Source organism: Tachysurus fulvidraco, chromosome 3, assembly GCF_022655615.1.
Source record: "Tachysurus fulvidraco isolate hzauxx_2018 chromosome 3, HZAU_PFXX_2.0, whole genome shotgun sequence".
In the NCBI taxonomy this organism is placed as follows: domain Eukaryota; kingdom Metazoa; phylum Chordata; class Actinopteri; order Siluriformes; family Bagridae; genus Tachysurus; species Tachysurus fulvidraco.
Window position 1 is genome coordinate 23,271,955 of NC_062520.1, and position 12,326 is coordinate 23,284,280.

Below are 12,326 nucleotides of genomic sequence, written 5' to 3' on the forward strand. Positions count from 1 at the left end.
AGCGTTTTAAATAAGACTAGAGGTCATCTATACGACCAGGTAGACCTCTAAAATAATTACAAAATGACATATAATTAATTGTTGTTTTTTTAATTGACATTTTTTTATTTAGTTCATCTTTAGTGCAGAATAAACTTTAAAAAAAAACAAAAAAAAAAACACCAGTGACAGAAATTGTTGCACGTGATAATTTACTAATATCAACAATGATAATGAAACTAAACAGACTATAGACATATTCACAGTTCTTGTTGTTCATGTTACACTTTGGCTGTCAACATGACAGCATATTAGTTTGCAGTCGTCCAACATTCTTCAGCAACTCCTCTTCAGTTCACAGACTAAGTGGAGAAGTTTAGAAAAAGCATCATATCTTGTGTGTGGTTTATGAAACGACTCCCTCTACAGGCTGAGGAGGAACTCAGTACCCAGGACATGCAGAAAGACTGAAGTTAGAGGACAACATAAAAAGATCATCCATTGCACTACAAGCTTATTTTACCCTAAAGCATAATTTCCCCCCTGCATTTCACTCTCCTGGTAGCTGAAAGTCATAGTCCTAAATAACTGCTTTAAGATTTAGTCATCTGGATTATAAAAGGCATCATTAAAAATATGTGTGTGTCATGAGAGACTCAGGTTGCTGGTAGTTAGTAGGGTGCGTTGGTTAGTAGGACCGTGTGTGTGGTGTCTCAGAAAAATACACAGGCTTCATCATTATGAGGTTCTTTTCTGAGCTTATTCTTAAGTCCCATTCACGCTGGCTGACAGTCTGCTCTCAGTTTCTAGTATCTTCTGCTCTTCTGATGTCACTTCTTGTGAAGCAGTGCCTTCTTTGTCCATGTTCCTTAATCCTACCGAAACTCCTTCTGTTCCCTCGGTCAAACTGCTGGAACTAACCTCGATAATAACAATGCCTTCTCCTCCCTCTAACTGAAATATGCTCCCCATTTGCCCTGCTCCTGTCCCAGTGACTCCTCCAGGATTAGTAAAGCTGCCCTCTGTTTCAGAACCGCTGGCTCCACCTTCTATTACTGCAATCATTTGAACACTTTCCCCACTTCCTGTGTCTGCATCGATTTTGGCTTCACTGCCCAATTCAAACATAACCTCCTGGCCACCAAGAGGCATTAAGGCTTGGGCAGAATGGCAAGAAAGACTCAAATCTTCATTAGAGCTTTCAGGAAAGCCAGTATTCTGAGGGATGTCTTCATCACTCGGAGCATCTGTTTGAAAATGAAGAACAAAGGCTTTCTCTTCTATCCTAACACCTTCTACAAACCCTTCCATTCTTTCACTTTCCCTTGCTCCATGCCAATCTTGAAGCAGGTTAAGAGAAACCATCCCAGTCTTCTCCTTTTCTCCATCCCCCTCCATTTCTTCCTCTGAATGAAATCGGAGAACGTAGGATTTCTCCCCTCTATCTTCACTTCCTTCTTCCCCATGTTCACTTTCTCCTTCAAAATGTAACACGTATGACCTTTCTCCCTCCACCCCTTCATTCATCTCCACCTTCACCTCCACACCATCTCCTTGCTCCCTCTGCCCAGTCTCCTTCTCGAAGCACAGAACAAAGCGCTTCTCTGGTAGTGACTCTGGAAGTTTCTCAACCTCCTCTGCAGTGGACGCAGTTTGGTGGTCACATGTCAAAATACAGCGGCTGTCCTTTGGTGGTGTATTTGGGGTCACTGCTGATATAGTATTAGTAGCAGGGGCGGAAGTTGTGTCAGGCACAGAATCTGAATTCAGACATGGCACAGATGTTGGAAGATCATGTTGCTGAGACAAAGTTGTTGATGATGCAACAGAAGCATTAACTGTGGATGTTGAAATAGTGGAAGGGGCTAATCCTTGAGTTGCCGGGACAGATGCGGACTGTGCCACGGACCCAGATTTCTGAGTTTTACTTCTGCGCCCACGCCTGGTTCTAGGGCTCCTGGTGTGGCTAAGCGTTCCTAGAATTGGCCTAGTACTGGCTATTGTGTTTTGGGTGTGTGGAGTAGTGATGAGGGGAGCACTGTTATTGGTAAAAATAAACCTCTGCTGGGTCTGGAGTGACTGAAACGGTGATATCTGAGTTTGGGCTGGAGCTAAAGTGGTTAGGTGTGGCAGTGCTGGTATGGTCTGGACCAAGGGAAGGGGCTGTGGTGCTGCTGGAGCGGGAAGAGTGTTTGTATTGGGCGCTGTGGGAACGAGAATTAGACTCGGTTGGCTCCCATTGGTGGACTGGCATTGAAGAAGCAGGTAGTTCTGGGACGTTGGAGGGGGAGGGGGAGGTGGTGGAGGAGGAGGTGGAGGATCTGGGACAGGCTGTGTGGGGGTTGGATTAGACAGTGGGATCAGCTGTAGTCCTGTAGGGGTTTGGATCATAAAATAATTTTGTGACATGTTTGGAGGAATGTCCAAATTCGACGGTGAGAGAATGAGTGTGGAATTCCCTTCATTAGAAAATAGTGAACTGAGCCCTCCACCCGCATTCATATTTAGATTCAGAGTAGCAGCTGGCATCTCTGAGGTCCCAATGCCATTTTTAGGTGTTTTCCCTTCTTCCTTTATGCACATGGCCGTATCACTGCTGGTATGTGTCCGCAGGTGCCTCTGCAGGTAGGAGTGCATGACAAACTCTTTGCCACAGCGCGGACACTTGTAGTCCTTGCGTGAGGAGTGTGTGCGGAGATGAAGCTGAAGGTTGGAGGAGTGTGTGAAACTCTTATGGCACTGCGCACATTGGAAAGGCCTCTCGCCCGAGTGTGTGCGCTCATGTTGCTTTAGGTTGGAGGTTTGAGAAAACGACTTGCCGCACACAGAGCAGGCATGCGGTCGCAGACCCGAATGCAACTGGCTGTGCCGGCGCAAACAGCTGGTATTCTTGAACGATTTGCCGCACTCTTGGCAAACGTAGGGCCGCTCGCCAGTGTGCTGCCGCAAATGATACTGGTAATGTGAACTCCACTTGAAGGTCAAAGGGCAGTAAGGACATTGGAAGGCTCGCACTCCAGTGTGCACCTGCACACACACACACACACACACACACATACACACACAATAGCTTTAATTCATATTTTCATTTAAAATAAATATATGTAAAACAGGTTTAAGACAAGCATGGAGGTTTGTCACATAAAAATGAGAAAATAATTATATTCATATTAGTGTGTTGATCAAATACTATTCCTAAATCAAAAGATTCTTAAAGAAACCCTAAATCCTATCAAATTTTATGGTAGACATGTGTCAGTGTAATGTAGCAAGCATAGCAGTGTTTACCCGTTGATGTATGGACAGTAAAGAAGACCTCTTAAAGCATTTTCCACACTCTATGCAGCGGTACGGTCTCTCTCCTGTATGGTCTCTCATGTGGTAGCGCAGACCTGAAGAACCCTTGAAGGATTTCCCACATTCCAAACAACGATATGGCCTCTCTGTTAGATAAAAGGTGAAATTGAAAAATCTAAAAAATGATACATCTCAGGTGGAACTCTTAATGCCTACTGAGCAGATTTGCCTTGTGCCTGGTACCAAACCAGAACAGAATGAACCTGCAAAACATGGATGCATGTTGCAATTTATTCCTATCACAATGATAAGAGTCATAGAAGCATATTCTAGTTTCACAAGTCGATTTCCCAGATGGAAATAAATTAGCATCCAGTCATCTTTTGAGAACTTAAAGCTCACCGATATTTGCTGCAGAGCCCTTGCTCCCGCCTCCTCTTTTTCCTGCCTTCCCTGATTGCCTATTGGTTGATTTTACAGCTTGCTTCTCTCCCTCTTCTGTGACTGCAATAAGGCTGACATGGATCTCCCTTTCTCCCTCTCCATCCTCCCCCCCTTCTCTCTTAGCAGAGGATGAGGAAGACAGGGGCAGTGAGAGGGACAGCGAGGGAGGGCATACTATCTCGGCCTCTGCCTCGGCCAGCAGTCTCTGCTCCTCAGTGTGCGAGAGCTGGTGGGAAAGTAGGGATGACAGCAGGGGGAAGGACCGGTCACACACAGAGCAGCTGAATTGAGATCTGGACTGGGACAGTGCCAGAGGGTGCACCTGGTCGAAGTAGAAAAGAATGAAAATGTCACATGTAACAATCATAATAACAAACCTATTGCAGTTTGCTCTCCATTTTGTAACCTTAATGTGATGAAATTCTTTAAAATTATATGAAAATAAAATTCTTGAAAACAGAATTTTTTTCTTGACATGTAGTACCGCTCACCTGTGCCATGTGTCTGCTCATCGAGCTGCTGTTCTTGAAGGTTTTACCACAGTAGGCACACTCAGACAATGCAGCCACAGTTGTGTCCTCTATGGATCCGCCATCATCTGAGGGCAACTGGGCAACAGAGCTCGTGAAGCTCTGGAGCAAGTCATAATGAACCTGCCCAGATCCACCCCCAATACTACCCAATCCAAGCAGTTCTGTGCCCTGCCCACTCTCTGACACAGTCGTGGTTTCCACCACCTCCTCAAAGTCAGCCAACAAGGGGGCCATCCCAACTAGTGAAACCCCACCTCCCTGAGCCTCCAAGCCATCATCTCTGATGTCCTCACCCCCATTACCTGCCCCCAGATTGTGCAGATGCAATGCTTGATGTTCTTCCAGGTGTCTTTGTGTTCCGAATGTCTCGTTGCAGCTGCCGCAGCTGTACAACAGCACATTAGCATCTGTATCGGTTGACTCCACCATGCTCACCTGAACATGCTCGGAGCTGGTGGCTGTCAGGGTGTTCTGACCGCCTTCAACTGCGGACGGTGCACGAGAGGAGGGCACGTGGTGAGACAGGAAGACCTGACTTGTCCCTCCTCCCTGCCCACCCACAAGGCCCACCATGTCTGAAATTGTCATTTCGACTGCTTTTAAATCATCTGATGTGGCTTCCTCGAGCACGACCTCTACACTCGTCCGTGAAGCTACCTTTCCTGTCTTCCCCCCACCCTGAGGCTTGACCTCCATGTGTGAGTTGCGATGAAGTGCCAAGTTGGAGGAGTGTGTGAAACTGCGACCACACTCGCCACAGATGTATGGCCTCTCTCCCGTATGTATGCGCATGTGTTGCCTTAGATTAGTTGACTGGCTGAAAGCCTTGCTGCACACCAAACAGACATAAGGCTTGACACCCAAATGCACGTTCTTGTGCCTACGCAGGCTGCTGGAGTTCTTGAATGCTTTGGGACATCGGTCACACGGGTAAGGGCACTCGCCTGTGTGTTGGCGTAGGTGATATTGGTAGTGAGAGCTCCATTTGAAGGTGAGAGGGCAGTAGGGACACTGGAAGGTACGCAAACCAGTATGCACACTGCGATGGACCTACATTTGCACATAAAAAATAATAGAAATAAAACCAACTGCACTTGAAGGAAAAATCTGAACTCTATACCAGCCCTTATTGAATCTTAACAACAAAGTAACAGTAAAATTATGTCATCGTTAATCAAAGACAAAATTTAGCTATTTCTATGCACATGCTAGGTCTGTTATGTTTCTGATACTGGCAGGTACTTCTCACCTGGAGGAGAGATGAGCGCTTAAATGCTTTACCACAATCCTCACATTTATAAGGCTTTTCTCCTGAATGAGACCTAGAACAAAGTGTAAAAATCAATCTTATTAGAAATTTCATTCATGAAATGCAATAACGCACATATTTAGATAATATTCTGTAAAGTGAACATCTTACCTCTGGTGATAGAGCAGAGCGGATGAGCCTTTGAAAGCTTTGGGGCAGAGGTTACAGCGATAAGGCCTCTCGTTGTTATGACTACGCTGATGATGTGTCAACCTGGAAGACCACTTAAAACTCTTCCCACAATCTAGACACTGAAAGGGGTGTTCAGGATTTTGGGACCCTGTCGCACCTGGAGACGTGGACGATGTCACCATCTCGACTCCTGTAAGCGTGGCGGTTTCTGATCCTTTCTCTTCCTCTCCACCTTTCTCTTCATCATTATCCTCCTCTTCCACTGAGGGAAGAAGCGACGGAAAAGGAGATAGGGATGAGGAAGTCTGGCTGGGAAGAAGCTCCGTTTGGACTACAAGGGTAGCGACAGAGTTGGCCATTGTACCCTACGAGCAGAAGAGAATGCTCTGGGTCGTAGCGCAGATTACAAGCCTTATGGATCCTCCCAATTCACAGCAGCCATTGCAGATGTTTTGTTGACTGTTGATATTGATGATATTGATGATCTTCTGTATCCAAATTGAACTGCAAGCTTCAAGCATAATACTAAATGAGCTAGTGTTAATATCACAATCATCAATCATACTGTTAATATCCTAATACTCATGATGCATGTTTTTAGCCAATTATAATGTGTTATAAACGTTTACAGAATAGTTATTATTTTAAGTTTTAGGCAACATGGCATAAATAACAAATGATACTTCATCTGAACAGATTTTTATAAGAAAACTAAAGCATGCCAAATGTATAAAACGTTAGAAATAATTGGTCTAATGACTGATCAGCATTTCCCCTTTAAACCCCCCCCCCTCCTCCTCCCCCCTTCCTCCTCCTCCTCCTGTTCTGTATCAGTGTCCCCACTGCGTTGTCTCGCGGAAATGCGAAACACAAGATTAAGACCAAACAAATCAAATGTCACACACGGACACTCACCCTTCATATATATAACCATGTATACATCAACATTTGCTTCCTCTTCTACCGCTTTGTTTATGTTTTTGTCCATTCACCAGCCGGCCTTCCCGCATCCAGCTCATTGCTCGTCTTGTTTCTCAATCGTCGCAAAATTACTCGATATTTCTGCACATTCACGATGCATATGTCACTTGCCTGCAATTATTATTTTTTTACTAAACAGTTTTGATATGTTGAAATGAGCCTGAAGTCCGCAGTGATAGTCCATACAACCTTAACAATAATGTCGAGCACAAACTAACCAACAGTCACCCGCCTGCTTCCGGCTCTCAGCAACGACGAACGCTATTGGTCCGTTTTGCTACCTAACTCTTTCATGTTATTGGTCAACAAGATTAAGACTGACGAATTTACACTAAACATTGTCCAAGAGTCATTCAAATTATAATAATCTTCGTATCGGACCATATTACAATATCGTTTATATTTTACAGCATAAGAATAACCGAATAAGGAAGATCAAGAGTTTGTGTCTTGAGTCAGTTTCTGGGAATTGTAGTTTTTTGTGGTAATGAGGCAAGGCCTAATGTCTCGCGCACCTTCCCATCCCTGGTCCTGGAATAATCCCAATCCTGTAGATTTGAGCTGAATCAGGTGTGTTAGGAATAGAGAAGATACTACAATGTGCAGGACCAGGAACGTGTTATACAGGCTCATGGTTCATCTTTTCACCAACAGTGGTTCTTCTATGGAGGAACATGGATTAGGTTTAGCATGTTTTGCCTTGTACCTCCAGGCTGGGCTTTGATTCCTGCCTTCACCCTGTCTTCACCCTGTCTTCACCCTGTCTGTGTGAGCAGTTTGCAAGTTCTCACTGTGTTTCCGGTTTCCTTACCATTTCAAAGGCTGAGTGGCATTTCTAAAATGCACACGTTTTTAAGATTATGCCTAAGGTAGTTCCCACCACCTTGTGCCTCAAGACCCCTGGGATAGGCTCCAGGTTCCACACAACACTATGTAGGATAAACTGTATAGAACATGAATGGTCAATGGTTGGCACCAAACAGTTCATAGTTTATGTCTAGCTCTTGGCTACTGAAAACTGCCTAAATGTAAAAAAATAAAACTGCACCAGTCATGTATATTAACTCCTTTATTGTATCGGCCACACTCGACACTTTTTTTCAAACAACAATGCCACTTACAGCACGTGAGTTGAACATTAAAATTTCAGCAATGATAAAGCCTGATTATAAGTAGTATAAAAGTATAAAAATTACAGAAGGCTTGCTTCTCTTCAGTGAAAATAAATAACATGAAAACATAATAAATAGTATATCAAAGTACTAAAAAATAATCAAAACAGAATAATAAAAATTTTGATATTGCGATACAACTGCTAGAGCAAGGGGCCTTATATCATAGAAAACTATAATATAATATAGACACATTTGCACTGTACATAACAATTTACATTCAGGATGATGTATGTACACTTGTACATTACCAAACAGTCACAATATCACAATACATAGTATTTTAAGGCTTGGGTTGTTTGTCTTTTTTTTCCTTTCATTTAAAATTGATTAGACATCAAAGCACATCATCTGAATCAGAGGATCCAAAACACAAACCCAAATATACTGTGCAAAGAAGGAGACAAAAAAATGATTATTAAAGGCAGCTATGGTGTAGGTTGGTGCTTTGTGACACTTTTTTTTCCTGCCATTTGCTAATTTATCATCTTGAACTAACAGACACGTTACAAATCCAGCAATATTGCTACATCTAGTGGCAAAACAATCTAGGTAACAATCGTGAACCCATGACTCCTGAATTAAAAGAAAAGAGACATGAGGAGAATACACTTTGTTAAATAGGAGGCATATCAACAGATGTTTTAAAAAGAATGGTTAGAAGACAATAATATAGGAAAGAGAGAAACAGGAAGTACATTTTATGCTGAAACTTAAACATAACTGTAAAGAAAATGACTTTTTTTTACTCGAAGAGTCAAATAAATAACGACACCAAATAAATAACTAAATAACTGCTCAATAAATAAATAAATACATAAATAATGAATAGTTTGAATAAAAAAAATGAGATAAGAAAGTGAAATTTAGATGAATTTGTGTCAGTGAGAGATGAAAAGCAGGCTGTTGGCAGTGATGCATCGCTGTAGTCCAAACACTCCCAGCTGTAAAAGACAGGTGGAGTTCTCACGTTCGCTCTGTGGCTTCGATGTGCCGATGACTACTAATCAGATCAGATCAGATAGACAACACTGCTGCCATTTGGATCAGCTCAGATATGCACCAAACCGGTAGTCCATAGAGACAGAGACAGAGGAACGGCTGAAGAAGGCGCCATTCACAAATTCTGGGTGGTGATTGGCTGCAGGGTTGAAATGGCAGTCCTCACTGTGTTTTGGACTTGAGGCTGAGGAAAGCACGTGCTGCCCAATCACAGAAAACCCTGAACCTCTGAAGAAGCACCTGTGAAGATTGATTCATCTCCCATTGAGAGGCTTGTGGAGGGAGGGAGGGAGAAGTTACGGCGATCCGAGGGGCGTCCACATGAATCATCTGAAGCAAACAGAAAGTGAGAATAAATGCTATGATGCCACATAGTGTTTTTCCTCATTTCTGCCTTCAGGTTGAAGTTGTAAATGATTAACAGTACTAGCAGATATGTAAATATACAGATGTGTCGTGTTTTTGGATACCTGGCGCTGTAGCAGGTTGATGAGATTCCGAATGTGCGAGATCATTTCTCCCAGCTTTGATGCTGAGGAGTGATGGTGCTTTTGGGTCACCTTGTTCAGCCACTCGAAATGGTGCTCAAAGGTCCTGAAGTCAGCATGGAGCTGAGAAAGCGTAGGCTTTAACTGCAAAGACATGGAGATAGAGAGAGAGAGATTCCATTCGATTAGATTTAATCCCATTCATAACCAAACCATTACTCTTTTGCATTTATAACCACAATGGACCATTTATTTACATTAAAATGACATATTAAATTCTGCAAATAAGCTACTTCTGTCAAGAGTGGTGTGCAAAAATTAACAGCCTGATTGACCACAAGGCAAACAGCCTTGCGCTAGAAGTTTACCTCCAGGTTGCTGAGGTCATTGGCTCTGCTGCTGATGGCTGGAAGAGACTTGAACCTGTGGTTGTCAATCACCGGTTCACCCTTGTGGTCATTCTGAAATAAAGGATAGAAATGCCTTCAGTAAACAGATAAAACACATGTTCACAAGGGAAACGCTGTCCACAAAAGCAACGTCATGGCACTATGCAGAATTTCCCATGCTTAGAGACGACCTCCAAGCGCTGATCCAAGAACAGCTCGCACTGACCAAAGTGCTATAATTAGCAACCTCCAGAGGATGCTTCCTGTTCTTAAACCAGTAGCAGGAGGCCATCCTCTACCAATACCACAGAATTACAGAGCGTCAGAGTCACCCAGAGTTCACCAGGGTACAACCTCTGAAAGTCAACAAGACAAGTTTGTGACCTGAAGCCACAGGATGTTTTGTAGAGGAAGAATAACAGCATATGCAATGAGTAAGGCCCTTGGAGCAGAATAGACAACATTGGGATGTAGGGAAACTCCAGGGTCAGGCCTAAAAAAGGCGCAATGACATACAGACCCAAAACAGGCCCCTTTTCCCCCTTTTCATTCCGACCACTAGAGGGAGACAGAAACATTTACTGGACTTAGGCAGGATCTTTTTTTTTTTTTTGGTTGTATAAACTTCTAAGCTCCTGAATGTGACTAACGGGTGTAAACAAGAGCTGAACGTTTGTTGCTATTAAATGTAGTTATGCCACTAATGGGCAGGATGTAAGATCAGTTCATACATCAGAAGCATGTAAGGGTATAAGCTGATCTAATTAGGTGACAGGTGTAATGCGCGCTATATGCGTCATCAAAGTTTCATTAACTGAGAAAAACATCACAAGCTGCTCACCAAACAGCATAGTGAGGTCAGATTTCCGCAGCTTGTCTCAATATGTTTTTTCCTTTATAATAATGTTGTTGATGTTTTGCAACCGGTTCACATCTTCCTGTGCCTTGTTTTCGTTAAGAAAACACATTCCATCCACTGCATCGCTCCCTGTCACTGCATCCAATTTTCATCTAACCTGACCTGTGCTCCTAGACTTTGCACACATCCATAGTGTTCTCTGATCCATGTTTCTCCTCACATTAACACACATATGCATGTACTGTACCTCCTCTTGGATCCTCACAACACACACCTCTGCAGTGCTATTTGTCCCCCTCTCCTTTTGTGTTCCTGAATGCAAATATGGCAACCTGATAAATCCACCTGATTTCTATCAGGAACACTTTGCTGTGACAACCGAAAAGCTAAACAAGAAATCCCACACCTACACAGCCCACAGCTATTTACAACACACACATACACAAACACAGCCGAATGGAGTAAATACACCCTCGCAAACTATCACACATTAACACATTCTGTGCGTGCAACCACAGCAGCCAGCACACATCGTTTTTATTGCTTTCTTGTGGGGACTTTCCATCAACTCCCAACTATTTTTCTTTCCTAGGCTTGACCCCTGTAAAGTGTAAATCCATGCAAGAAGAAACCTAAATACCAAAACAACCAAAATAAATGAGAATGAAAAAACTAACAAACTACTTCTGCGAGTGGGGCTGGGGGCCTTTTGTCACAGGTGCTGTCTTTGATAAAGATCTGCATTCACATCTGGCGCACAAGCACAAAGCAATGCAAAACGAACTACAGAAAACATGACTGCATCTAATCTCACTTTAAGCACACATACAGCCAGGTTAACATCAGTCTGGCTGCATCTCGTCGCATTGCATACGCTGAGAGTGACAGAGTCCCTGATCTGATCTTACAAGTCATACTTGAGTGCATTCTCAAAGCCATGAAAGGGAGCAATATAACCTCAGATACAATCAAACTCAGCAAAAGAGGATGAGGTCAGAGTTTCTAAGCTTCACAAGAGCGCTGCACTCTGAGGTGACGGACATCAATGGGACCCTGAGCTGTGACTCAGACACTTATAGACAACCGAAACTTGAAAAAAACAAAAACTTCATGCTCCCTCCACATGCTGCTGCATAAAGCAATGCTTATGGTGCTGTCTCACCTTTACAAGTCAGCCAGAATGGAAGACTGTATTGGTGTACTCGTGCTTGTAAACAGGGCTTCTGAAAAGCCATGGCAACGCAAGGGAAGACATGCTTATGTTTCCATGAGGGAGTTATAGCAGGGAGGCCTCTCAGAGGTAAGGGAAGTACAGAATGAATGGGTTCAGTACCCCTTAGGCTACAGACCTGTCACCTAGCAACCTGGCAAAACTGGACCAAAAGCTTTTGTCACCCACTGACACATGTTCCAGACTATAAGGAATGGACGACCAAACTCAAAAGTCTAAGAAACAACCCTGTAAAGATTCACTGAAGAGTTGCAGTCTTTAGGGCTTACTACTGTTCTGGGTTAAGTCTGGTCTGGGATGATGGCCAGTACTGGGCCTAAGTCCAGATCTCTGTTGTTTTAGTCTAATGGAAATGAGCGTTATCTGCACCCTCCTGGATTCAAAGCGGCCGCAATCTGCCACCCTGCTCTCACCATGATTAATGCAGGCCAGATGAGTTCACAGGCCACATGTGTGAGTCCGTGTGAAGAGAGAACGGGAGAAACAGTGCTGTAACTCAGTCACATCCCA

General features: G+C 43.5%; 2 protein-coding genes across 2 annotated transcripts in view; both read right to left on the reverse strand.

Annotated features, from left to right (window-relative positions):
* Positions 1 to 74: 74 nt before the first annotated feature.
* Positions 75 to 6,938, reverse strand: znf628 (zinc finger protein 628). The gene is made up of 7 exons (XM_027146624.2): positions 6,610 to 6,938; positions 5,674 to 6,205; positions 5,503 to 5,575; positions 4,212 to 5,303; positions 3,679 to 4,042; positions 3,268 to 3,422; positions 75 to 3,006 (listed from the first exon to the last, which is right to left on the reverse strand). Exons 2-7 carry the CDS (start codon positions 6,051 to 6,053, stop codon positions 745 to 747), a joined length of 4,326 nt encoding a protein of 1,441 aa, XP_027002425.2. The 5' UTR covers positions 6,054 to 6,205; positions 6,610 to 6,938; the 3' UTR covers positions 75 to 744.
* Positions 6,939 to 7,729: 791 nt separating this feature from the next.
* The window catches only part of il11a (interleukin 11a), a 6,141-nt gene continuing 1,544 nt past the window's right edge, over positions 7,730 to 12,326 (reverse strand). The window contains exons 3-5 of the mRNA XM_027146594.2: positions 9,706 to 9,798; positions 9,320 to 9,481; positions 7,730 to 9,179 (exon numbers count right to left, since the gene is read on the reverse strand). Of these exons, the coding sequence (XP_027002395.1) occupies positions 9,012 to 9,179; positions 9,320 to 9,481; positions 9,706 to 9,798 (423 nt within the window). The 3' untranslated portion in view covers positions 7,730 to 9,011. The remainder of the gene's footprint in view (positions 9,180 to 9,319; positions 9,482 to 9,705; positions 9,799 to 12,326) is intronic.